The 25947-nt window shown below is 49.9% G+C and overlaps 1 protein-coding gene across 1 annotated transcript in view; it reads left to right on the forward strand.

Moving 5' to 3' along the window:
* Positions 1-12109, forward strand: part of RAI2 (retinoic acid induced 2) — a 132024-nt gene extending 119915 nt beyond the window's left edge. Inside the window, exon 5 of the mRNA XM_039914154.1 lies at positions 10095-12109. Within this exon, the coding sequence (XP_039770088.1) occupies positions 10365-11945 (1581 nt within the window). The 5' untranslated portion in view covers positions 10095-10364 and the 3' untranslated portion in view covers positions 11946-12109. The remainder of the gene's footprint in view (positions 1-10094) is intronic.
* Positions 12110-25947: the final 13838 nt, after the last annotated feature.

The following is a 25947-nucleotide window of genomic DNA, read 5'->3' on the forward strand; positions in this document are numbered from 1 at the left end:
AGGAAGGCATAAAACTAAGTTGGTTTTATGCCTTCTTCCTCTAGTTTAATATGGCCTTACAGCTCATTTAGCTTTGAGGGATTGCTAAACTGGAGGAGGAAGGAATAAAACTGATCTGTGAGGTCCTGTTAAACTGGAGCAAGAAGGATTAAAACTGACTTAGCTTTGAGGTCCTGCTAAACTGGAGTAAGAATTAAAACTGACTTAGCTTTGAGGTCTTGTTAAACTGGAGGAGGAAGGCATAAAACTAAGTCGGTTTTATGCCTTCCTCCTCTAGTTTAACAAGGCTTTACAGCTGACTTAACTTTGAGGTTCTGCTAAACTGGAGCAAGAAGGATTAAAACTGACTTAGCTTTGAGGTCCTGCTAAACTGGAGCAAGAAGGATTAAAACTGACTTAGCGTTGAGGTCCTGCTAAACTGGAGCAAGAAGGATTAAAACTGACTTAGCGTTGAGGTCCTGCTAAACTGGAGCAAGAAGGACTAAAACTGACTTAGCGTTGAGGTCTTGCTAAATTGGAGGAGGAAGGCATAAAACTAAGTCAGCTTTATGCCTTCCTCTTCTAGTTTAACCAGGCTTTACAGCTGACTTAACTTTGAGGGACTGCTAAACTGGAGGAGGAAGGAATAAAACTGATATAGCTTTGAGGTCCTGCTAAACTGGAGGAGAAAGGAATCAAACTCAGCTTTGAGGTGCTGCTAAACTGGAGGAGGAAGGAATAAAACTCATGTAGGTGTGAGATCTTTTACAAAGCTGAAAAAGGAAGGTAGAACTGTCTGAGCTGTGAGGCCTTGTTGAACTGGAGGAGGAAGGAATAAAACTGACAGTTTTTATTCCTTCCTCCTCCAGTTCAACAAGGCCTAATAGCTCCTAGGTCTGGCTAGACTGGAGGAGGAAGGAATAAAACTAAGTCAGTTTTATTCCTTCCTCCTCCAGTTTAGCAAAGACTTACAGCTGACTTAGGTATTGCTAAACTGGAGGAGGAAGGAATAAAACTCATGTAGGTGTGAGATCTTTTACAAAGCTGAAAAAGGAAGGTAGAACTGTCTGAGCTGTGAGGCCTTGTTGAACTGGAGGAGGAAGGAATAAAACTGACAGTTTTTATTCCTTCTTCCTCCAGTTCAACAAGGCCTAATAGCTCCTAGGTCTGGCTAGACTGGAGGAGGAAGGAATAAAACTAAGTCAGTTTTATTCCTTCCTCCTCCAGTTTAGCAAAGACTTACAGCTGACTTAGGTGCTGCTAAACTGGAGGAGGAAGGAATAAAACTGACTTAGCTTTGAGGTGCTGCTAAACTGGAGGAGGAAGGAATAAAACTGACTTAGCTTTGAGGTGCTGCTAAACTGGAGGAGGAAGGAATAAAACTGACTTAGCTTTGAGGTGCTGCTAAACTGGAGGAGGAAGGAATAAAACTGACTTAGCTTTGAGGTGCTGCTAAACTGGAGGAGGAAGGAATAAAACTGACTTAGCTTTGAGGTGCTGCTAAACTGGAGGAGGAAGGAATAAAACTGACTTAGCTTTGAGGTGCTGCTAAACTGGAGGAGGAAGGAATAAAACTGACTTAGCTTTGAGGTGCTGCTAAACTGGAGGAGGAAGGAATAAAACTGACTTAGCTTTGAGGTGCTGCTAAACTGGAGGAGGAAGGAATAAAACTGACTTAGCTTTGAGGTGCTGCTAAACTGGAGGAGGAAGGAATAAAACTGACTTAGCTTTGAGGTGCTGCTAAACTGGAGGAGGAAGGAATAAAACTGACTTAGCTTTGAGGTGCTGCTAAACTGGAGGAGGAAGGAATAAAACTGACTTAGCTTTGAGGTGCTGCTAAACTGGAGGAGGAAGGAATAAAACTGACTTAGCTTTGAGGTGCTGCTAAACTGGAGGAGGAAGGAATAAAACTGACTTAGCTTTGAGGTGCTGCTAAACTGGAGGAGGAAGGAATAAAACTGACTTAGCTTTGAGGTGCTGCTAAACTGGAGGAGGAAGGAATAAAACTGACTTAGCTTTGAGGTGCTGCTAAACTGGAGGAGGAAGGAATAAAACTGACTTAGCTTTGAGGTGCTGCTAAACTGGAGGAGGAAGGAATAAAACTCACTTAGCTTTGAGGTGCTGCTAAACTGGAGGAGGAAGGAATAAAACTGACTTAGCTTTGAGGTGCTGCTAAACTGGAGGAGGAAGGAATAATACTGACTTAGCTTTGAGCTGCTGCTAAACTGGAGGAGGAAGGAATAATACTGACTTAGCTTTGAGCTGCTGCTAAACTGGAGGAGGAAGGAATAAAACTGCCTTAGCTTTGAGCTGCTGCTAAACTGGAGGAGGAAGGAATAATACTGACTTAGCTTTGAGGTGCTGCTAAAGTGGAGGAGGAAGGAATAAAACTCACTTAGCTTTGAGGTGTTGCTAAACTGGAGGAAGGAATAAAATTGACTTAGCTTTGAGATGCTGCTAAACTGCAGGAGGAAGGAATCAAACTGCCCAGGCTCTTGTTAAAGTGGAGGAGGAAGGAATAAAACTCATGTAGATGTGAGGTCTTATTAAACTGCAGGAAGCAAGAATAAAACTCTAAGTTATTACAGAATTGGAGGAATAAGGAATAAAAGTAAGTGCTGTTGAGGTCCTATTACACTGAAGGAGGAAATAAAAAAAAACCTGACTTAGCCATGAGGGCTTGCTAAATTGCCAGAGGAAAGAATGAAATTAACTTAGTTTTTTAAAAAGATAAAGAGAAAACAAACCTAGCACTCTCTTCCCCTCCTTCCCTTGTTTAAATTTATCTAAAAACCTTCATTTTCTTAGAGCCAGACCCCAATGGTGGGACTAGAACCCCCAACCCTGGGCTCTCCAGGCCAGAGCTCTTACCTCCTGCACCACTCTGCTCTCCCTGCTAATAGTGGCTTCCTAACACACCCTTATCTCCTCTTTCACTAAATACCTAATAAAGAACACCCTGCATTCCTTCCTCCTCCAGCTTAGCAGGACCTCCTGGGTAAGGCAGTTGAGGACTCACACCATCTCTTCCTCCTAGGAGAAAGGAGTAGCCCAAAATCTACTCCTTCCTAGGAGGAAGAGATGATGGGATATGTCCTCAACTGCCTTACCCAGGAGGTCCTGCTAAGCTGGAGGAGGAAGGAATGAACCCTAACTAAGCTATGAGGTGCTGCTAAACTGGAAGAGGAAGGCCTAAAACTATAGCTTTGAGGTCCTGCTAAAATGGAGTATAATATAAATTTAAGTTAAAAGAAATTTGACCTACTTAACCTATAAAAATTTAAGAATTTTAAATTTAGGTCCTACTAAACTGGAGAATAAAGGAATCTAACTTAGCTTGGAGAATTGTGCTTACCTAGAGGAATAAGGAATAAAACTGAGTTGGCTTTGAGGTCCTACTAAACTGAGAATAAAGGGATAAAACTGACTTACATTTATCATTTATAGTCCTGCTAAACTGGAAAAAGAAGGCATAAAACTGACTTGGCTTTTAGGTCTTGCTAGACTGAAGTAAGGGGGAGTAAACCTGACCTATCTGCGAGGCCCTGCTAAACTGAGAATGAAGGGATAAAACTAACTTAGATTTATCATTTATGGTCCTGCTAAACTGGAAAAGGATGGCATAAAGCTGACTTGGCTCTAAGGTACTGCTAAACTCTTGGAGTACACACTCAAACTGGCTTAGCTTTGAGGTTCTGCTAAACTGGACTAGGAAGGTTTAAAACTGACTTAGAGGTCCTGCTAAAATGGAGTAGAATATAAATTTGTTTTAAAAAAATTTGACCTATTTAACCTATACAAAATTTAAGAATTTTAAATTTAGGTCCAACTAAACTGGAGAATAAAGGAATTTAACTTAGCTTGGATTATTGCGCTTAACTAGAGGAATAAGGGATAAAGCTGCGCTGGCTTTGAGGTCCTGCTAAACTGGAAAAGGAAGGCATAAAACTAACTTGGCTTTTAGGTCTTGCTACACTGAAGCGGGGGGAATAAACCAGACATATCTGTGAGGTCCTGCTAAACTGAGAATGAAGGGATAAAACTGACATATTTATCATTTATGGTCCTGCTAAACTGGAAAAGGAAGGCATAAAACTGACTTGGCTCTGAGGTACTGCTAAACTCTTGGAGTACAGACTCAAACTGGCTTAGCTTTGAGGTCCTGCTAAACTGGAGGGGGAAGGAATAAAACTAACTTAGCTTTGAAGTGCTGCTAAACTGGAGGAGAAGGAATAAAACTAACATAGCCCTCAAGTCCTGCTAAACTGGAGGAGAAAGGGATAAAACTGACTTAGCTCTGAGGTCCTGCTAAACTGGAGGAGGAAGGAATCAAACTGACTTAGCCTTGAGGTGCTGCTAAACTGGAGGAGGAAGGAATAAAACTGACTTTGAGGTGCTGCTAAACTGGAAGAGGAAAGAATAAAACTGATTTAGCTTTGTTGTCCTGCTAAACTGGAGGAGGAAGGAATAAAACTGATTTAGCTTTGAAGTACTGCTAAATTGGAGCAGAAGGAATAAAACTCAGCTTTGAGGTGCTGCTAAACTGGAGGAGGAAGGAATAATACTGACTTAGCTTTGAGGTGCTGCTAAACTAGAGGAGGAAGGAATCAAACTGACTTAGCTTTGAGGTGCTGCTAAACTAGAGGAGGAAGGAATCAAACTGACTTAGCTTTGAGGTGCTGCTAAACTGGAGGAGGAAGGAATACAACTAAGTCAGTTTTATTCTTTCCTCCTCCAGTTCAACAAGGTCTAATAGCTCCTAGGTCTGGCTAGACTGGAGGAGGAAGGAATAAAACTAAGCCAGTTTTATTCCTTCCTCCTCCAGTTGAGCAAAGACTTACAGCTGACTTAGGTACTGCTAAACTGGAGGAGGAAGGAATAAAACTCACTTGGCTTTGAGGTGCTGCTAAACTGGAGGAGGAAAGAATCAAACTGACTTACCTTTGAGGTCCTGCTAAACTGGAAGAAGGAATCAAACTGAATTAGCTTTGATGTCCTGCTAAACTGGAGGTGGAAGGGATAAAACTGACAACTTTGAGGTCCTGCTAAGCTGGAGGAGGAAGGGATAAAACTGACAACTTTGAGGTCCTGCTAAGCTGGAGGAGGAAGGAATAAAACTGACAACTTTGAGGTCCTGCTAAGCTGGAGGAGGAAGGAATAAAACTCACTTAGCTTTGAGGTGCTGCTAAACTGGAGGAGGAAGGAATAAAACTCACTTAGCTTTGAAGTCCTGCTAAACTGGAGAAGGAAGGGATAAAACTGACAACTTTGAGGTCCTGCTAAACTGGAGGAGGAAGGAATAAAACTAAGTCAGTTTTATTCCTTCCTCCTCCAGTTGAGCAAAGACTTACATCTGACTTAGGTGCTGCTAAACTGGAGGAGGAAGGAATAAAGCTGACTTAGCTTTGAGGTGCTGCTAAACTGGAAGAGGAAGGAATAAAACTCACTTGGCTTTGAGGTGCTGCTAAACTGGAGGAGGAAGGAATCAAACTGAATTAGCTTTGATGTCCTGCTAAACTGGAGGTGGAAGGGATAAAACTGACTTAGCTTTGAGGTCCTGCTAAACTGGAGAAGAAAGGGATAAAACTGACTTAGCTTTCTGGGCCTAATAAATTGGAGGAGGAAGGAATAAAACTGACTTACCTTTGAGGTGCTGCTAAATTGGAGTAGGAAGGAATCAAACTCACTTAGCTCTGAGGTCCTGCTAAACTGGAGGAGGAAAGAATAAAACTAATTTACCTTTGAGGTGCTGCTAAACTGGAGGAGGAAGGGATAAAACTGACTTAGCTTTGATATCCTGCTAAGATGGACAAGGAAGGGGTAAAATTGACTTACCTTTGAGGTCCTGCTAAACTGGAGGAGGAAGGAATAAAACTCGCTTAGCTTCGAGGTTCTGCTAAGCTGGCGGAGGAAGGGATAAAACTGCCTTAGCTTTGTGGGCCTAATAAATTGGAGGAGGAAGGAATAAAACTGACTTAACTTTGATGTCCTGCTAAGCTGGAGGAGGAATAAAACTGACTTACCTTTGAGGTGCTGCTAAACTGGATTAGGAAGGAATCAAACTGACTTAGCTCTGAGGTCCTGCTAAACTGGAGGAGGAAAGAATAAAACTGATTTACCTTTGAGGTGCTGCTAAACTGGAGGAGGAAGGGATAAAACTGACTTAGCTTTGATATCCTGCTAAGATGGACAAGGAAGGGATAAAATTGACTAACCTTTGAGGTCCTGCTAAACTGGAGGAGGAAGTAATAAAACTTACTTAGCGTTGAGGTCCTGCTAAACTGGAGGAGGAAGGAATCAAACTGAATTAGCTTTGTTGTCCTGCTAAACTGGAGGTGGAAGGGATAAAACTGACTTAGCTTTGAGATCCTGCTAAACTGGAGGAGGAAGGGATAAAACTCATTTAGCTTTGAGGTTCTGCTAAACTGGAGGAGGAAGGGATAAAATTGACTTAGCTTTGTGGGCCTAATCATTTGGAGGAGGAAGGAATAAAAGTGACTTAACTTTGAGGTGCTGCTAAACTGGAGGAGGAAGGAATAAAACTTACTTAGCTTTGAGGTCCTGCTAAATTGGAGGAGAAAGGGATAAAACTGAATTAGCTTTGATGTCCTGCTAAGCTGGAGGAGGAAGGAATAAAACTGACTTACCTTTGAGGTGCTGCTAAACTGGAGTAGGAAGGAATCAAACTCACTTAGTTCTGAGGTCCTGCTAAACTGGAGGAGAAGGAATAAAACTCAGCTTTGAGGTGCTGCTAAACTGGAGAAGGAAGGGATAAAACTCACTTAGCTTTGAGGTTCTGCTAAGCTGGCAGAGGAAGGGATAAAACTGCCTTAGCTCTGAAGTGCTGCTAAACTGGAGGAGGAAGGGATAAAACTGACTTAGCTTTGTGGGCCTAATAAATTGGAGGAGGAAGGAATCAAACTGACTTACCTTTGAGGTCCTGCTAAACTGGAGGAGGAAGGAATAAAACTCCCTTGGCCTTGAGGGCCTGCTAAACTAGAGGAGGAAGGGATAAAACTGCCTTAGCTCTGAAGTCCTGCTAAAGTGGAGGAGGTAGGGATAAAACTGACTTAGCTTTGAGGTCCTCTTCAACTGTAGAAGGAAGGGATAAAACTCACTTAGCTTTGAGGTTCTGCTAAACTGGAGGAGGAAGGGATAAAATTGACTTAGCTTTGTGGGCCTAATAATTTGGAGGAGGAAGGAATAAAACTGACTTAACTTCGAGGTCCTGCTAAATGGAGGAGGAAGAAATGAAACTGAATTGGCTTTGATATCCTGCTAAGCTAGAGCAGGAAGGAATAAAACTGACTTACCTTTGAGGTCCTGCTAAACTGGAGGAGGAAAGAATAAAACTGATTTAGCTTTGAGGTGCTGCTAAATTGGAGGAGAAGGAATAAAACTAACTTAGCTTTGAGGCGCTGCTAAAGTGGATCAGGAAGGGATAAAACTGACTTGGCTTTGAGGTCCTGCTAAACTGGAGGAGGAAGGAATCAAACTCATGGGGCTTTGAAGAGCTGCAAAACTGGAGGGTGAACGAATAAGACTGACAACTTTGATTTCCTTCTAAACTGGAGGAGGAAGGGATAAAACTGAAATCTCTGAGGTCCTACTAAACTAGAGGACGAAAGAATAAAACTTCCTTACCTTTGAGGTCCTGGGGAACTTAGCTTGGAGGTCCAGCTAAAGTGGAGTAGGAAGAAATCAAACTTGGCTTTGAGGTCCTACTGGACTGGAGGAGGAAGAAATAAACTGACTTATCTCTGTGGTCCTGCTAAACTGGAAAAGGAAGGGATAAACTGACTTAAGCTAGGAGGTTCTGCTGAACTGGAGGAGGAAGGAGTCAAATTGACTTAGCTTTGAGGTCCTGCTCAACTGAAAGAAGAAGACTCAAACTGCCTCATCTTTAAGGTCCTACTAAACGATAGGACAAGGGTTAAAACTGATTTAACTCTGAGGGGTTTCTAAACAGGAGGAGGAAGGGATAAAGCTGACTAGCTTTGAGCTTCTGCTAAACTGGAGGAAGGAATAAAACTGACTGGGGCTTGGAGGTCCTGCTAAACTGGAGGAAGAAGGAATCAACATGACTTAGCTTTGAAGTGCTGCTAAACTGGAGGAGGAAGGGATAAAACTGACTTGGTTTTGAGGTCCTGTAAAACTGGAGGAGGAAGGCATTAAAGTGCCTTAGCTTTGAAGTCCTTTTAAACTGGAGGAGGAAGGGATAAAACTGACAACTTTGAGGCCCTGCTAAACTGGAAGAAGAAAGGATCAAACTGATTCCTCTTTAAGGTCCTACTAAACCATAGGATACGGGATAAAACTGACTTTGAGGTCCTTCTTAACTGGAGGAGGATAAGGATAAAGCTGATTACCTTTGAGGTTCTGCTGAACTGGAAGAGGAAGGAATAAAACTGACTTGACTTGGAGGAGGAAGAACTGACAGCTCTGAGGTCCTGAAAAACAGGAGGTGAAAGGAATAAATCTGTCATTGTTAAGGTTCTACAAAACTGGAGGAGGAAGGGATAAAACCGACTTACCTTTGTGGTCCTGCTAACCTGGAGGAGGAAGGAATAAGAGTGACTTAGCTGTGAGGTCCTGCTGAACTGGAGGAGGAAGGCACAAAACCAAATTAGCTTTGAGGTCCTATTTGAGGTCCTACTAAACTGGAGGAGGAAGGGATAAAAATGACGTAGCTTCGAGGTCCTACTAACCTGGAGGAGGAAGGGAAAAAACCCGAGAGCTTTGAGGTCTTACTAAGCTGGAGGAGGAGGGGATAAAACTGTCTTATCAGTATTAATAATAATAATAATAATGACTTAGCTTTGAAGTCCCATTAAACTGGAGGAGGAAGGGATACAACAGACATAGCTTTGAGGTCCTACTAAACTGGAGGAGGAAGGGATAAAACTGATTCATCTTTTAGGTCCGGCCGAACTGGAGGAGGAAGGAATCAAACTGATTCAGTTTGGAGGTCCTGCTAACCGGGGCCATCCCTCCCCACTCTCAGCAGTGCCACCTTGGACAGGTTTCCATGAAGTCTGCCGTTAGCAAAAAGCGGCACGGGGCTTACCCTACCTGCTCTGGCCGAGGGTGGGAGACACGGATCCGGCAAGCTATGTCGGACTCCGGTCTTGCTTTTAGTAATAGCTCTTCGGCTACGTTGAGTCTCTGCAGACCCTGAAATACTGAAAATATCTCGGGTTGGATTAGAAGGGCTCAGATTTAGGATCAACTGGCTTCAGTAAATTCTAAAGGGTGTTGCCTGGTGGTCGGCCTCTTGGCAGTAAGACTCCTGGCCGTCCACACCGTAGTCATCCTCAGCGCCGGCGCTTCCCTTGGCCAGGTCCCGGGGATGACACGGTGCCCTCCGTGCCGCCTGCTCACTTCCTCCTTCTCGGGGAGGGGTGTCTGATTGACGGCCTTTTTTCCCCAGCGCGGTTTCCTTTACCTTGGGGGAGCACCCTCGGTCCACTCTGCGTGGTTTTTCCAAGGGTTAAACTTAGGGCCGAATTTGTTCCTGCGGCTTTGGGTTTTTTTGACTTATAAAGAGATAGATCTCAGCATCTCTTCACCACACCTGAGCAACAGCGTATGAAGCTTTGCTTTTTGTTTTTTTGGTATTTTTTTTTTCCATTTGACCTGAGTCATTAAATCATCCATGCTTAAAAGTTAACGGTCTGTTCGGTTCGGGCGGATCCTTAACCTGCGGAGGAACGGGTGGGCGTTTGGATGTACCTGAAGAAGGGAGAGAAGCAGTGGGAGTCAGAGGACGTGGGTTCTAAACCCCGCTCTGCCACTTGTCTGCTGTGGGACCTTGGGCAAGCCACTTCACTACTCTGTGCCTCAGGTACCTCATCAGTAAAATGGGCATTAAGACCCTGAGCCCCATACGCGACAACCTGATTACATTGTATCGACCCCAGTACTTAGAGCAGGGCTTGGCACACAGTAAGCGCTAATACTGTTTTCATTATTATTATTTTTATCTCTGGGGTGACCCGAGAGACACAGTGGGTGGACCAATTAGCCCACGTCATGGAATCACCTGAAAAGAGGGTGTTACTACCTCTAAGCAGCGAGACCGAGCGCCAGGCTCACGCTCCGTTTCCTCGTTCCAGGCCGAGTTATGCGGGGGCGGACGCGTCCGGCGGCCCCGGGAGCGCGTGGAGGCTGGTGAGGGCGATGGGCACCTGAGGCGGGAAGATGGAGGAGCTGTACAAGGACCCCCAGTCCCTCCCCCTGGACGTGGCCGGCTCCCCGCCGGCCCTGGCCGGCAACAGCTGGAGAACGGCGTGGCCCAGCTGATCACGGCCGAGGCCGTGGAACATTAACTCGGCGGACCTGATGAAGAAGGCCCTCTCGCCCTGGTGAGCGGGCCGGCCCCCCCGATGCTGACCCGCCGGCCGAGGCCCCCAGCGGGGTGGCCCTCAGGTGGCCGCGGCCGTGCTGGCAGCCCATCTGCCTGGGGGACAGCCCCGTGGTCCTACCATTCACTTGCAGGTGGCGGGGGCACGGCGCCCCCCCAGCTGGGCCCCGGGGCCACGCCCTACGTCATGACCACCAGGGCCGCGGTGCCCCTGCCCGTGCTCTTGGAGCAGCACGTGTTCCAGCACCTCAACTCGCCGCTGGTACTGCCCCAGGGAGCCCCTGCCGCCGCCAACCCCGTGGCCGGAGGCCAGGCCCAGCTCCTGGACCAGAAGCCGCCCGGCCCGGCGGCCCAGGAGCCCGGGAGCTTGCCGCCCGCGTTCCAGAGCCCGGGCTTCGCCGCCGTCCTCCAAGACCTGTTCCCCCCGCCGGGGTCCCTGGGGGCCCCCCCGCCCGACTACGGGGCGCCCGCCCCGCCCCAGCCCTTCGCCTCCCCGCTGTCGCCGCTGGTGCCGCCGGCCACCCTCCTGGTGCCCTACCCGGTCATCGTGCCCCTGCCCGTGCCCGTGCCCGTCCCCGTCCCCGTGCCCATCCCCGTGCCCCACTGCGGCGGCGAGTCCAAGCTGAGCCCTGACTTCCCCGCCCCCCCGGCCTCCTTCGGCCCCTACTCCTGCAAGGGGACGCAGACCCCGCTGGAGAAGGAAGAGCTCAAGCCCTTCGCCCTGCTCCCGCAGAGGGAGCTGGCCCAGCTCAGCCGCCACACGGTCATCAAGATGAGCCCCGAGAACGAGGCCCTGGACCTGTCCGTGAAGTCCGGGACCCCCGCGCTCCAGAGCCGGGGGGCCGCGCCCGAGGACGGCGCCCTGGACCTGTCCCTCGCCTCCTGCAGGAAGGCGGGAGGCCGGCCCGGCGGCGGCCCGGCCCCGCCGAAGCCGCCCCCCGAGGCCCCGGGCCGGGCGGACGGCGGCCCCGACCTCCCGTGGCATCGGCAGAAGTGGCCCGGCGACCAGGCCGGCGAGCCCAAGGCGGGCTGCGACCCGGAGACCGGGAACACCTCCCAGGCGGCCAAAGTCATCGTCTCGGTCAAGGACGCCGTGCCCGCCGTCTACTGCGGCAAGATCAAAGGCCTCTCGGGGGTGTCCACCAAAAACTTTTCCTTCAAGAGGGACCTGCCCCAGGACTCCGTCCTGCAGTGTTACGCGTCAAGGGCCAGGCCCGAGGCGCGGGAGGGAGTCGAGGCCCTTAGGAAACCTATGAAAAACCGGAGCGTCAAGTTAAAGAAAATGAACTCCCAGGAAATACATATTCTTCCCATCAAAAGCAACGGCTGGCTGCCTTTTTTCCGAGGAAGTAAATTATGGCTTTTTAAAGATTTTTCAGATTATAATAATTATGGAGAGAGAGAGAGAGAAGAAAGAGAGAGATGTACTTGGTTAAAAATGCATTTAAAATGGAAAACTATCTTTGTAAGTTATTTTTGGGGGGAACGGGGAGGCGGGGGGGAGGAGGAACAGCTGGAGCAATTCCCTCGAAGCTGGTTTCGTTCTGTTTTGTTGTGTTTTTTGTTTTTTTTTTTTAATTTGGGACTTTTCACGAGAGAGTAAATAAAAGCAACCTATTTTTCAAGCGGATTGCACATTTTTGCAGCTTTAAAGGAGTAACGGATGATCAGAGGGGTAAAAGCTATTTCACTGCCATAAAGTGCTTTGATATGTAATTCCTAATAAGGGGTAGAATGACTATTTCAAAATAAATGTTTGTATGTGCTTAACTGGTTGCAGCATTCTGGTCCTTTATAAACGCGCTCTCCCGGATGGGGGAAGCTTTAGCCGGTGGACGGTAGAGGCGGCTCGCACCCAAGGGATAGCAGTGTGGCAACAGCGATAGAGCCCGGGCTGGGAGTCGGAGGACCTGGGTTCTCACACCCCGCCTCCGCCACCTATTTGCTGTGTGACCTCGGGCAAGTCACTTCACCTCTCTGTCTCCGGTCCCTCCCCTACAAAATGGAGATTCGACACCCCGTGTCGCGGCTACCTAGATCGAGCCAGGATGTAGGACACAGTTGACTTTTATGAACCCCCAGGGCTTGACACCTAGTAGCGCTTATGAACACCACAATTTTCATGCCCCAAAAAGGCCATTCTTACCCAGAATGGTTTGGAGGAGGAAGACGCCAGCGGCAGGGTGGCGGTGAGGACAGCGGCGGTGAGCCGGCGCGTCGAAGCGATCAGGCCCCGTCACCCCGCCCGGGTCTGGACGGCAGCGGGACAGAGAGCGTTTGGTCGGGAGTGTTCGCCGTCTCCGGACGGAATCGTCGCCCGTGCAGAGGGAAACGAGGTCAACTGTTAGCTGGCCGTGGACGAATCACCGAACGAATGAACGTCAGTGTCGACCGCAACCCCGAACCTGCCACGTGGCAAAACTGTGCTCGGGCACTAAAACTGGACTGGAGAAAACCGCGAATGTTGCACGTCTCCTTGTTGGACTTAAAAGTTGTTTCCCCTGTCATTCCGCAGAGTGGTATTTTTTTTTTCAGGTCAGCTGTGCACTCGGGAAGTACGACGGTGACAACTGCTGGGGGGCAAATGGGGCCCGAGGCGGCGCGCATTGCTGTGGGAGCTTGGGCGAGTCACTTCGCCGTGGCCTCAGTTTCCCCATCTGTTAAAACGGGGATGAAGACTGGGAGCCCGGTGTGGGGCGGGGACTGCGTCTGGCTCAATTTTCTTGCATCTCCCCCAGAGCTCAGTACGGGGCCTGGCGAACACTTAGCAAATAAGTCAGCACCTAACAAATGCCACAGTTATCTTTAGCATTAGTAAGTCGGGGGCCTGGGAGATGGAGACTGTGGCTGCCGAATCCACGCGGAACGTGGTCTGGCCCTCTCTGGGGTCACCTCCCCTCTCACTGCTCGCTGAACACCAGCCCAACTCTGGCCTTCCCGACAGCAGCGGTTTTCGGGATCTGCCTCCACGGCACAGACTCCCGGGACGGGGTGATGGGGGTAACCTTCTCCGTCAACCCTGCTCCTGAGAAATGTTGGTATTTGTTAAGCGCTTACTATGTGAATGAGCACTGTTCTAAGCGATTGGGGTAAACACAGGGGAATCAGGTTGTCCCACGTGGGGCTCACAGTCTTAATCCCCATTTTACAGATGAGGGAACTGAGGCACAGAGAAGTTAAGTGACTCGCCCACAGTCACACAGCTGACAAGTGGCAGAGCTGGGATTCGAACTCATGAACCCTGACTCCAAAGCCCGTGCTCTTTCCACTGCGCGAAGCAGTGGGGCCTAGTGGAAAGAGCCTGGGAGGCAGAGGACCCGGGTTCTAATCCAGCTCTGCCACTTAACTGTGTGACCCTGAAAAAGTCCTTCAATTCCCTCATCTGAAAAATGGCTTCGATACCTGTTCTCCCTCCTACTTAGACGGTGAGCCCCATGTGGGACCTGATTTTCTATCTACCCCAGTGCTTAGAGCAGTGCTTGGCGCATAGTAAGCGCTTTACAAATGCCACGGTTGTAACATAACACGGCCTAACAGGGCTTGCGCGTTTAGTGATTTCGTCACCACTTACCTGCCTCAGAGAAGCTACTGGCATCTAAGGTAAAAACTTAAATGGTTCAAGTTATTTTGGAATAGAAAGTGCCTACACAACATTTCTTCTCCGGAGAAAGATCAGTTTTTCATTGCGTAAACAACTCAGAAACAGCCCCCCTCTACTTTTGAGGAGTTATACTTATGCCTCCGGATCCTTCAAATCAAACCCGAGGCTATTTGTCCAGAGCTGTCAATAGGCTGAGACCCGAAACCAGGGTGTTCACTCTCGACTGCCAAGAGCAGGTGAGCTTCACTGGAAAATAGTAGCCTCAAGATGGAAAAGAAAAACGGGAAGCAGCGTGGCCTAGTGGGTAAAGCCTGGGGGCTAGAAGAGCTGGGTTCTAATCCCAGATCTGCCACTTGCGTGCTGTGTGACCGTGGGTAAATCACTTAGCTTCTCTGCGCCTCAAGTCACTTCACTTCTCTGTGCCTCAGTGACCTCATCTGTAAAATGGGGATTAAGACTGTGAGCCCCACGTGGGACATCCTGATTCCCGTGTCTACCCCAGCGCTTAGAAGAGTGCTCGGCACATAGTAAGCGCTTAACAAATACCAACATCATTATTATTATTAGTTCCGTCATCTGTAAAATAGGGATTCAACAACTGTTCTCCCTCTTACACTGTGAGCCCCTTGAAGGACAGGGACTGTATCTGGCCTGATGAACTTGTATCTACCTCAGTGCTTAGAACAGTGACTGATACGTAGTAAGCGGCTAAAAAATACCATTTAAAAAAAAAGACGACACAACCCTCAACCAGAAACATGCTAGAATGTTATCTCTGGCTGAGAAAAGAGCACCAAGTGACTTGGCGGGATGAGGAGAAGCAGCGTGGTCTAGTGGATAGAGCATGGATATGGGAGTCAGAAGGACCTGGGTTCTAATTCTGGCTCCGCCACTAGTCTGCTGCATGACCTTGGGCAAATCACTTCACTTATCTGGGCCTCTGTTACCTCATCTGTAGATTACTGTGTCAGCCTTCTCTCTGATCTCCCTTCCTCCTCTCTCGCCCCGCTCCGGTCTATTCTTCACTCCGCTGCCCGGCTCATCTTCCCGCAGAAACGATCTGGGCCCGTCACTCCCCTTCTTAAACACCTCCAGTGGTTGCCTATCAACCTCCGCTCCAAACGAAAACTCCTCACTCTAGGCTTCGAGGCTCTACGTCACCTTGCCCCTTCCTACCTCTCCTCCCTTCTCTCTCTCTACCGCCCACCCCGCACGCTCCGCTCCTCCGCCGCCCACCTCCTCGCCGTCCCTCGGTCTCGCCCGTCCCGCCGTCGACCCCCGGGTCACGTCCTCCCACGGTCCCGGAACGCCCTCCCTCCTCACCTCCGCCAAACTCATTCTCTTCCCCTCTTCAAAACCCTACTTAAAACTCACCCCCTCCAAGAGGCCTTCCCAGACTGAGCTCTTCTCCCTCTACCGCCTCCCCTTCACCTCTCCGCAGCTTAACCCTCTTTTCCCCCCATTTCCCTCTGCTCCTCCCTCTCTCCCTTCCCGTCCCCTCAGCACTGTACTCGTCCGCTCAACTGTATATATTTTCTTTACCCTATTTATTTTAATGAATTGTACATCGCCTTGATTCTGTTTAGTTGCCATTGTTTTTACGAGATGTTCTTCCCCTCGACTCTATTTATCGCCATCGTTCTTGTCTGTCCGTCTCCCCCGATTAGACCGTAAGCCCGTCAGATGGCAGGGACCGTCTCTATCTGTTGCCGACTTGTTCATTCCAAGCGCTTAGTACAGTGCTCTGCACATAGTAAGCGCTCAATAAATACTATTGAATGAATGAATAAAATCTGTAAAATGGGGATGAAGATTGTGCGCCCCATATGGGACACAGTCTGTGTCCAACCTGATTATCTCCTATCTACCCCAGCGCTTAGTACAGTACCTGGTAAATAGTAAGGGCTTAACAAATACCAATAAATAAGTACATGAATGAATAAATAGGGCCCCCAGGGAGGCCACTTCAGAAGCAGGAGAGAGAGAACCGGTCTCTACGAAGAGGGGAAGAAGTCCAAGTTGGCTCACTGGTCTCAGAGCAAAGGCAAACTGAGTCACACTCAAAAGCGAATCCAGCCCTTGTGGGAGAGGCCAAGCTTTGAGCCTGTTGGCCCTTCGTAGTTGAAGAGAGCAACCTGATTTACCTTCCCCATGGGCCGTAGCTCACATCCTCATTCTGGCTTCCACCGGGGCCATGAGGGGAGGGGGAAGCAGGCGGGGGTAATTCTGGGCAGGAGCCCTCTGCAGTTATGGGCTGAGACACGGTCCTTGCCCCACACGGGGCTCACGGACCCCTTAAGCCCCCACGGCCTCATACGGTTTAGCCCGGGAGCCCCATGAGGGATGGGGGCCGTTTCCGAACCGATTCCCTGGAATCCACCCCAGGGCTTAGCACAGTGTTTGGCAGAGAGTAAGCACTTCACGTACCACCAGAATTAGGGGAGAGGGTCTGTTACTGCTTTGAGGGTTTTGTTTTTTAGGCAGGGGAGCTGCCCCCTCAGTCAATCGTATTTACTGAGTGCTTACTGTGTGCAGAGCACTGTGTTAAGCGCTTGGGAAAGTACAACAGAACCAGACTTTAAGCCTGTTGTGGGCAAGGAATGTGCCTATTTAGTGTTGTTTTGTACTCACCCAAGCGCTTAATATAGTGCTTAACACCCAGTAAGCGTTCAGGAAATACGACAATGAATGAATGAGCAGTGTGACGGACACATTCCCCGCCCACATGGCACGGTCTGGAGGGGAGACGGGGTGACGCTAGACTCCAGAAGTTATCGTTCACCCGTCGGGGGAACGCCTCTCTTCTGGGCCCTCGGAGGATTCCTGACAAAGAGGGGCGGCAGGCAAGGGTCGATCTCTTCCCCCGGCTTGGGCAGGGGGGAGATAGTTTCTGCCCAGAGGACTGTACTCCTTTGGGAGCTTTTCTGGACTCTCCCTAAGGTCACAGAGCTAGACAGGCTGCAAGAAGCAGCAGGGCCTAGTGGAAAGAGCGCAGGCCTGGGAGGCAGAGAGCCTGGGTTCCAAACCTGGCCCTGCTAGTGGCTCGCTGTGTGACCTTAGGCGAGTCACTTCACTCTGCCTCAGTTCTCTGTTCTCCCTCCTCTGTGAGCCCCATGGGGGACAGGGCCTGTGTCCAACCAAATTAACATCTATAAACATTCCATAATGTTAAATCTATTAACATTCCATAAAAAAAGGTTCAAAACCAGCCAAGTGAGGTGACTACTACTCAGAACCCTCTGGGAACCAACCCAGGATAGCTGGGTCACTCTGGCCTAACTCCTCTTGTCCCACTGTTTCTGGCTGCCCACACGGACCCAAAGAAGAGCCAGGAACCTTCTGTTAATCGTCCAAAATACTTAGCTTCATCTCTCTCTTCATTTTCCCCTCCTCCCCCTAAATAATCCCAAACATCAATGAGCCCGGAGCAAGGCAGTCTTCCCAATGTGCCCATCCTGCTCTCTGCCTTTGTCCACTGAGACCCCGCCGAAAGCTCTCAGAGACCCCTCAGAAATACCACCGGGTTCCGAGGGGTTTGCAAGCTGAGACGGGCAGATTGACAGAAACAGAGGGCAGAGAAATAGAGTCACCGACAAAGCGAGAAAAGGAAATTGAATGAAGAAACCCAAGGGAGGCCCAGAGGAAGGGAAGGAGAGGAGAGAGAATCGGGGAAGGGCCGGGGGGGGAAGGCAAAAGAAGGGGAGGAAAATAGCAGAGAGAGATAATACCTTGAAGAAGAGGGAGATACAGGAGGAAGAAGAGGAATCAGACAGAGGAATCACATAAAGACCACATCTTCCTAACCTGGGTGAAGAAAGGGTACTCCTCCTGCCTTTAAAACATGGCAGAAGATGGAGGGCGAGAATGCTAGCGTGGTGATGGTAGGCTATTCCAGGATAATTTGGGGGAGTCTTAAATGATACCCTGCCAATTGCTGACTTTGTGCTTCCCCCAAACTTTCCTACCCGATGAATCATCCTCTGCCTTGAGTACAGGTTTGCTCTTCCCCGAGGTTGTCCCCACTTGATTTCATCCTCTCTGACTGTTCATTAATCTGGCAAGGCCACATTAAATCCTCCTTCCCCGCCCCGTCACCTCAGACATTAGCTTCCTCTCCCGACTAGATGTCATGTACTCATTAAATGAGCCTGCTCTTTCTATTCCGTGCTCTAAGCCGTAGGTAAACTCTGATTTATGGCGCTGCGCATTTGACATGGGATATAAAATGCTTTCAATTACTTTTTATTCTTTCTCCTCCTCCTCCTCCTCCTTCTCCTCTCCCCTCCCTCTTCCTCTCCCAGGCGCAGCAGGCTACAAGATGAGGAATCAACAGAATCTTATGGGCTTGGAAGCCTAAGCCAAAAGATTAGGGGAAACAACACCCTGATTCTCTCACCTGCCCTGTCTACAGGGGGTTGTCGGGGGGTGAGGGTCGGGAAGAGAGCGGCGTCCGGTGAGGAGGCTTTTTGGAAAAAAAGCGAGAAAGCTGGGTTAGGGACAGGATGTAGAGAGAGATGTTGCCTTGGTAACCACTGCAGTCTTTGCCACCCGTGTCAAGCCAGAGATTTTTCAGGACACCCACCGGGTGTATCGACCTCGCGCAAGACCCGGCAGGCTGGACCGGGCCTAGAACCCAAGCCTCCCGACTCCCAGAGCCGGGGTCTCTCCCCCGGACCCACAGCAGGGGCCGGGACCCCTCCTGAGTCCACCCTCCCTCTGCCCGGCGAGCGAAGGGATCCCACCGAGGAGAAGCCGGAGGGAACGGGGCTCCCAAACAACCCCATTTCCAGCTCTCTGCGAAAAGATGGAGTCCAAGAACAGCCACTCTGTCCTGCCCTACGGAGACAGCCAAGTCTACACCAGCAGCCAGATAAGAATCGTTATTATTTTTTCAATGGTATTTGTCAAGCGCTTACTATGTGCAAGGCAGTGTACTAAATAATGGGGGTAGATACAAGCTGATCAGGCTGGAAACAATCCATGTCGCACATGGGGCTCACAGTCCTAATCCCTGCTTTACAGATGAGGCAACCGAGGCCCAGAGAAGTGAAGTGATTTGCCCATGGTAGAAAAAAAAAGCAGCCAAGCAGTGGTGAGGGATTAGAACCCAGGCCCATCTGACTCCGAGGTCTGAGCTCTATCCACTAGGCCATGCTGCTCGGTACTTTAACTCATACGTAGCCAGATAATCAGGTTAGACGCAATCTCTGACACACAGGGGGCTCAAAGTCAACGTTGGACGGAGTAGGATTTGGCCCCCATTTTACAGATGAGGTAACTGAGGCTGCAAGTGGGCGGAACCCTGGCATCTACGGAGGAGGGGCAAGAAAGACATCCCAGGTTTGGCCAGAAATCGCTGTGGGGAACTGGCCCAAGTCTGTTCATTTTTTTAATGGTATTTGCTGAGCGCCAGAGTTCCGACCTCGCCAAGTTCGGGGTGTGAGCGGCTGCTGACACCTCATGCCGGGAGCCCCCCACAACCCAGGAATCGGAAGCCGGGCGCCGGCACCTACCTCGTTTGCGGTGGTCCGTGGCGCGGAAGCTGCTGGGGGGTTGGAACCGGGTCGCCGGCCTTCAGTCATCCCGCGGACGGCTCTGAGGACAGAAACCTGCCCGTCACTCAAACGCCCCATATGAAAGGTCCAACCTCTGCCCCGTTCACCAGACTAGTACATTTGTACTAGTACTAATCCCCCACATAAAATAGCTACTCCACCTTTTGCCCTCCACTTTACCCGACCCCTCCCATTGGCTGCGAGGCACCTCAGTTAAACGTGTTTTCCCCTTGGGTTTTTCGGGACCAAACACATCTGAAGATCTCTAAGGCGAGAGGCAGGACAGATCCTGAAGTTTCCAGACTGTTCTAGGGTCGCCAATGCCAGCCTCAAGAACGCCAGACACCCTTTCGCCGATTCTTCCTCCCCATTCTTCCCTGGAAGGGACCGGGTAGGGAATGGGCCAGCTGAAGAACATACAAACAGCCACCTGACCTGCCCAAATCAACAGGTCACTTCAATTCTAGTCTACCCTGCCCTCAATACCACTGTATAGGTAAATACCTGTCTCTGAGAATGGGTGTGATGTCTGAGCGTGAATGAGTGTTTGTGTGTTGGGGCGGGGGTTGTCTGTCTCTGTCTCACTCTGCTCCTTTAATTAACACCTCTTGGATTTTCTCATCCCTGTGTCTTTCTGATAGGGTCCGTTATTATTTACAAATAGCGCGAAACGGCGTGGCCTGGGAGTCCGGAGGACCTGGGCTCTAATCCCGGCTCTGTTACTTGTCTGCCGTGTGACCGTGGACAAGTCGCTTCACTTGTCCGGGCCTCGGTTGCCTCATCTGTAAATTGGAGATTATGACAGTGAGCCCCATGTGGGACAGTGACTGTGTCCACTCTGATTAACTTATATCTACCTCAGAGTTCAGAAGAGTGCTTGGCAAATAACAAGTACTTAACAAGTGCCATTATCATTAATATTATTATTATTACAGGTTGGAGGGTATCTCTGCAAGATCCTTATTCTCCCCATCAGGGGCAGAGGTAGAAAATGGGGATGGGGGAAAGAGGGCAGGGGCAGAGATAGGAGTCTGAGGGTTGGGGAAAGAGGGCAGGGGTAGAAATGGGTCTGGAGGTAAGGGAAGGAGGGCAGGGGCAGAGACAGGGATCTAGGGGTAGGGAAAGAGGGTGGGGCAGAGACAGAGGACTAGGTATGGGGGAAAGAGGGCAGGGGCAGAAATAGGGGCCTGGTTGGGGAAAGAGGTGGGATAGAGATGGGTCTGGAGGTGGGGGAAAGAGGGCAGGGGCAGACACAGGGGTTTGGGGAAATAGGCAGGGGCAGAGACGGGGTGGGGGAAGAGGGCGTGGGTAGAGACAGGGGTCTGGGGGTGAGGGAAGAGGGCAGAGACAGGGTCTGGGTGAGAAGAGGGCAGAGGCAGAGACAGTCTGGAGTTTCGGGAAAGAGGGAAAAGGGCAGAGACAGGATCTGGAGTTTCGGGAAAGAGGGCAGGGCAGAGAGGGGTCTGGGGGGAGGGAAAGAGGGCAGAGACAGGGGTCTGGGGGTGAGGGAAAGAAGGTGGAGCAGAGATAGGGGTCTGGGGTTGAGGGAAGGAAGGCAGAGACAGGGGTCTGGGGGTGAGGGAAAGAGGGCAGAGACAGGCATCTGGGGGTGAGGGAAAGAGGGCAGGGGCAGAGACAGTGGTCTGGGGGTGAGGGAAAGAGGGCGGGGGGGCTGGTCAGGTGAATTGGACCAGGCCTCAGGGACAAATGGAGAGGAGGCAGCAGCAGCAGGAGCAGGAGGAGGAGCAGGAGGAGGAGCAGGAGGAGCAGGAGCAGGGCCCTCTGCCGGCCAGCGGCCTCATCGAGTCCCGGGAGCGAAGAGCGGGCAGGCGCAGGCCTCGCCGCGGCCTCACCCAGCCTTCGGCCGGCCTTCGCGGAGGGCTCGCCTTCGCCTAACACCTGGCCACTCGTCCGCATCAGGTCCGAGGTCCGGGCTGGCCCGGGACGGTTCGATAGACGCCAAGGGACCCGGAGGGGGTCAGGAGAGGTCAGGGCCCCGCCAAACCCAAGCGGGCGAAGGGAAGAGCTGGGCCCGGCCCGAGGGAGTAGAGGCCGAGGTGGGCGATCCCGAGGGAGAAGGGTGTGCTCCAGCCACGGCGGAAAAGTAGAGATCGGTCCGGAGAGGGCTGGGCCCGAGCCTTCGGTTCGGGCTGCGCTCAGTGATATTTTTAAAGTGCCCACCACGTGTACGACACGGTTTTAAGCGCCGGGGAAGGCGCGAGTTAATCAGGCCGGACACGGTCCCTGTCCCGGACGCGCGGGCTTCGTAGACTAAGTGGGAAGGCGAACCGGTGTTCCGGCTCATTACTAGTCTTTTTTGATTCAAATCACAGTTCTTCCGAATCGTGTCCCCGTCTACAGCATTGGCCATTCGTGACTCTGCTAACTCGGACACAGACGTGTCCTGTGTATTTGAGGTCTTTCGATAGAAGGTTTAAAATGATCCTTCCCCGGCGGCACCAAAATTTGCTAGAGGGTCTACCACCCTTTCCGGAATGAGCCCTTTATTTAATATACAAGTATGTACAAGTTCAAAAAGGCACAAAGGGGATTATCTGAGATATAAAACTGGTGAAAATGCTCCCACCGCTCTCAGTAGAGAAACCGTCGACAGTTTGTGGGCTTGAACAAAAATCACCCACCCTAGGAGAGTGTTTTAATTCTCTCCTTTCCCCTTAACAGAAATAAAAGCCCAGCAATGAACAAATGCCGGTAAACTGAATCAAAGGAAACCGAACGCTAGGGTCAGCGAGAAACAATTGAATAGGAGGAAGGAGGTGAAATTTCAGCCTCGGCTTCTAGTCCTGGGGTGGAATAAAGGAGAGACCCGGACGTCGGCACTCCGTTATTGAGAAAAATCAGGCACCTGGCTTTGGCTAGGTCTTCCTGCATCGGAGACGTAGCTATCTGGGGTTTGATCTTGCGGTCAGACAATTACCGGGAATGGGTCTTCCAGTTCTCCCTCCAGGGAGAGAATTGACTACCCGGTCTCTGGAGCCATCTTCCTTTCCCAAACACATCCTGCTCTGATGTTCCTAGTTGCGAGGAAGACAACTGTACATTGTTTGTGGTTTCTGGGGTGCTTTTGGTTGGAGGGGACGGGTTTCTTGGGCCCTTTTTTGTGTTTCCCCTGATTTTCACAAGAAAATGGGAAAGACCTAAGTATCGTACTCATTTTTTTAAAATGGTATTTGGTAAGTGCTTACACTATGCCAGGCCCTGTAGTAGAAACAAGCTAACCAGGTTGGACATAGGCCATGCCCCACACAGGGCTCACACTCTTAATTCCCATTTTACGGATGAGGGATTGAGGCACAGGGAAATTAAATGACTTGCCCAAGGGCACACAGCAGACACGTGGCTGAGCGGGGATTAGAACGTCCTCCGACTCCTAGGCCCAGGCTCTCTCCACTAGGTCATGATACTCCTCTAATGACAGGTGAAGTGGTGTCTGCCTCTGTTGAAATCCGACAGATATTCTATGGCCATGGCCTGCATCCATTCTACCTACCATCTTTCTCTCAGTACAGGCTGCTGGGCACAGGGAGACCGGGCATGAGAGTGTGGATGGTTCAGTGCAAACAATCACCACTAACGTAGAAACCGCCGAAGCGCGTGTCTGACAGGTGATAAAACCCGTCTCTCCCAGCTTAGCCACTAGTGTCTGAACGATGCAGAAAATGGGTGCTATCGTCCGTTGAGAGGCTAAGCGTGCAAGAGACTCTCAATTACATACACACGCATGCGTGCGTTCGGTCTCACCGCAGGTACGCAGCATGGAGAAGCAGCGTGGCTCGGTGGAAAGAGCCGGGGCCTCGGAGTCAGAGGTCATGAGTTCGACTCCCGGCTCTGCCACTTGTCAGCTGTGTGACCGTGGGCATGTCACTTAACTTCTCTGTGCCTCGGTTCCCTCATCTGTAAAATGGGGATTAAAAGTGTGTGAGCCCCACGTGGGACAACCTGATTACCCTGTATCTCCCCCAGCGCTTAGAACAGTGCTTGGCACCTAGTAAGCGCTTAACAAATACCAACATTATTATTATTATTATTACGCAGTATTACGTTGGAAGAAAGGACAGCTATACGTTTAGAAAACCCAATTTCTATCCCATTTCTTCGTAACTAATGGAGTGATTTGCAGTTAGGAATTCTCTCTCTCCAGCACAAGGACTTGCTAAATTTGGCTCGCACAGTGGCTGTGCCCCCTAGGTCTACCCTGTGACCTTGGGCAAGTCGCTTCAACTTCTCTGTGCTTCAGTTCCCTTGTCAGGGCTTAGAACAGTGCTCGGCACATAGTAAGCGCTTAACAAATACCGTCATTATTACCTGTAAAACGGGAATTAACACTGCGAGTCCCATGTGGGGCCTGAACCGTGACCAACCTGATATCTTGCATCTTCTCCAGGGCTCAGTACAACGCCTGGAACATAGCACTTCACAAATGCCATTAAAAAAAAAGCATTGGGGGCCAAGAATTACTCTAAGCAGGGATGATTGGATTGCTTGAGGTGAAGACACCACCGTTATTTGCTAATTGAGGCTTTAATGGCTTTTAATGTTTCCTCCCGGGTCAGTCACCTCTTCTAATAGCTCCTTCTCTTCTCCAATTCAGACTCTGACAGGATTTATGTAATGCAGAAAAGGAACGGGTCAACCCCAACACTAATCCCGGGGCCCACCGTCAGGGTGTGCCAAGAACTCTGACCTCTTATCAAGCAGGGCTTTGGATGAGTTATTTGGGTCCACAAAATGAGAGGTCTAGTTCAATCTCAAAAGGCTTTCTCCCCGCCAAGTGCTTTCTCTGTCCAAAAGTAATAATCATCATAATACCAATAATGGCATTAGTTAAGCACTTACTAGGTGTCAAGCACCGTTCTAAGGGCTGGGATAGATATAAGCTAATCACGTCCCCGTTCCACATGGGGCTCACAGTCTTATCTCCATTTTACAGGTGAGGTCACTGAGGCACAGAGAAGTGAAGTGAGTTGCCCAAGGTCACACAGCAGAAATGTGGCTTAGTGAACCATGCTGGATTAACCTAGGGCTCACAGGATGGGGGCCCGTGCTAGTATTTGTGTGTGGGGGGCTCGCGGTGGAAGGACACAGACATTAATATAAAATAAATGACAGATATGTACCATCTGGGTTTTGGCTGTACACTTCTGGAAGCGGCACTGCCTAGTGAATATAGCATGGGCCTGGGAGTCAGAAAGACCTGGGTTCTAATCCCATCTCTGCCACTTGTCTGCTCTGTGACCTCGGGTAAGTCGCCGCACTTCTCTGTGCCTCCGTTACCTCACCTGTAAAATGGAGAATAAGACTGTGAGCCCCATGTGGGACAGGGGCTGTGTCCAGCCTGATTAACTTCTATCTATCCCAGTGCTTAGAAAAGTGCTTGGCACCAAGTAAGCGCTTAGCAAATACCATAATTTTCATTATCATCATCCCCCACTTTATACCGTAAGCTCGTTATAGGCAGAATATGTGTCTGCTTATTGTTGAATTGTACTCTCCTAGGCACTTAGTACAGTGTTCTGCACACAGTAAGTGCTCAATAAATACAACTGAATGAAACGAAGGATAAGAATTACTTACGGCAGGCTTGAGCAGGACGCCTTCACGTCAGCGACCGTGGCTGGCAAAGAAAATTTCGCCCCGGGATGAGGGGTTCCCGCCTCGTTCTGGCAGCTGCGCTTTTTAAACCGGGTTAAAACCTACTTGTTATCTCTTTTGCTGTCTATGCCTCTCAATGGTTCCAGGTGTCCGGGTTTCTCGGTATTGAGCACATTCGTTTCTCGACTGTGCTCATCTACCTGCCGTCACCTGACTTTACCTGCCTTTCTACTTCTGCAGTGCTTTGATCCCAAGGGCTGCATCTGAGAAATGTTATTCTAGATAAAAAGGAGAAGTTGGTTATTCTTATCCTCCAAAATATACTAGTTAAGGAAAGCCAACGGTGCAGACGAGGGCTCTTATTAGTCCATCATTTATATTACCAAATGTACATAATATTCTATATATCTAAATACGAGACCCAGACTTTGTTCTAGATGAGCCCCCATAAAGGTGTCAAGACCAACGAATCAATCAACGGTATTTATTGAGCGCTTTACATTTTTTAAAAATTGTATTTAAGTGCTTACTTTGTGTCAAGCACGGTACTGAGCACAGGGGTAGAGACAAGGCAATCGGGTAGGACATAGTCCCTGTCTCACACGGGGCTGAGAGTCTTCTTAGGAGGGTGAAGGATTTAATGCCCATTTTACAGATGCGGTAACGGAGGCACGGGGAAGTTAAGCGACTTGCCCAAGGTCATAAAGCAGACAGGTAGCAGGGCCGGAATTAGAACCCAGATCCTCTGACTCCCAGGGTGGGCTCCTTCCACCTGGCCACACTGTTTCCCTGCAGAGCACCGTACTAAGTGTTTGAGATAGACACAGGATTGTTGG

This window comes from Ornithorhynchus anatinus, chromosome 15 (genome assembly GCF_004115215.2).
Source record: "Ornithorhynchus anatinus isolate Pmale09 chromosome 15, mOrnAna1.pri.v4, whole genome shotgun sequence".
NCBI classification, from domain to species: domain Eukaryota; kingdom Metazoa; phylum Chordata; class Mammalia; order Monotremata; family Ornithorhynchidae; genus Ornithorhynchus; species Ornithorhynchus anatinus.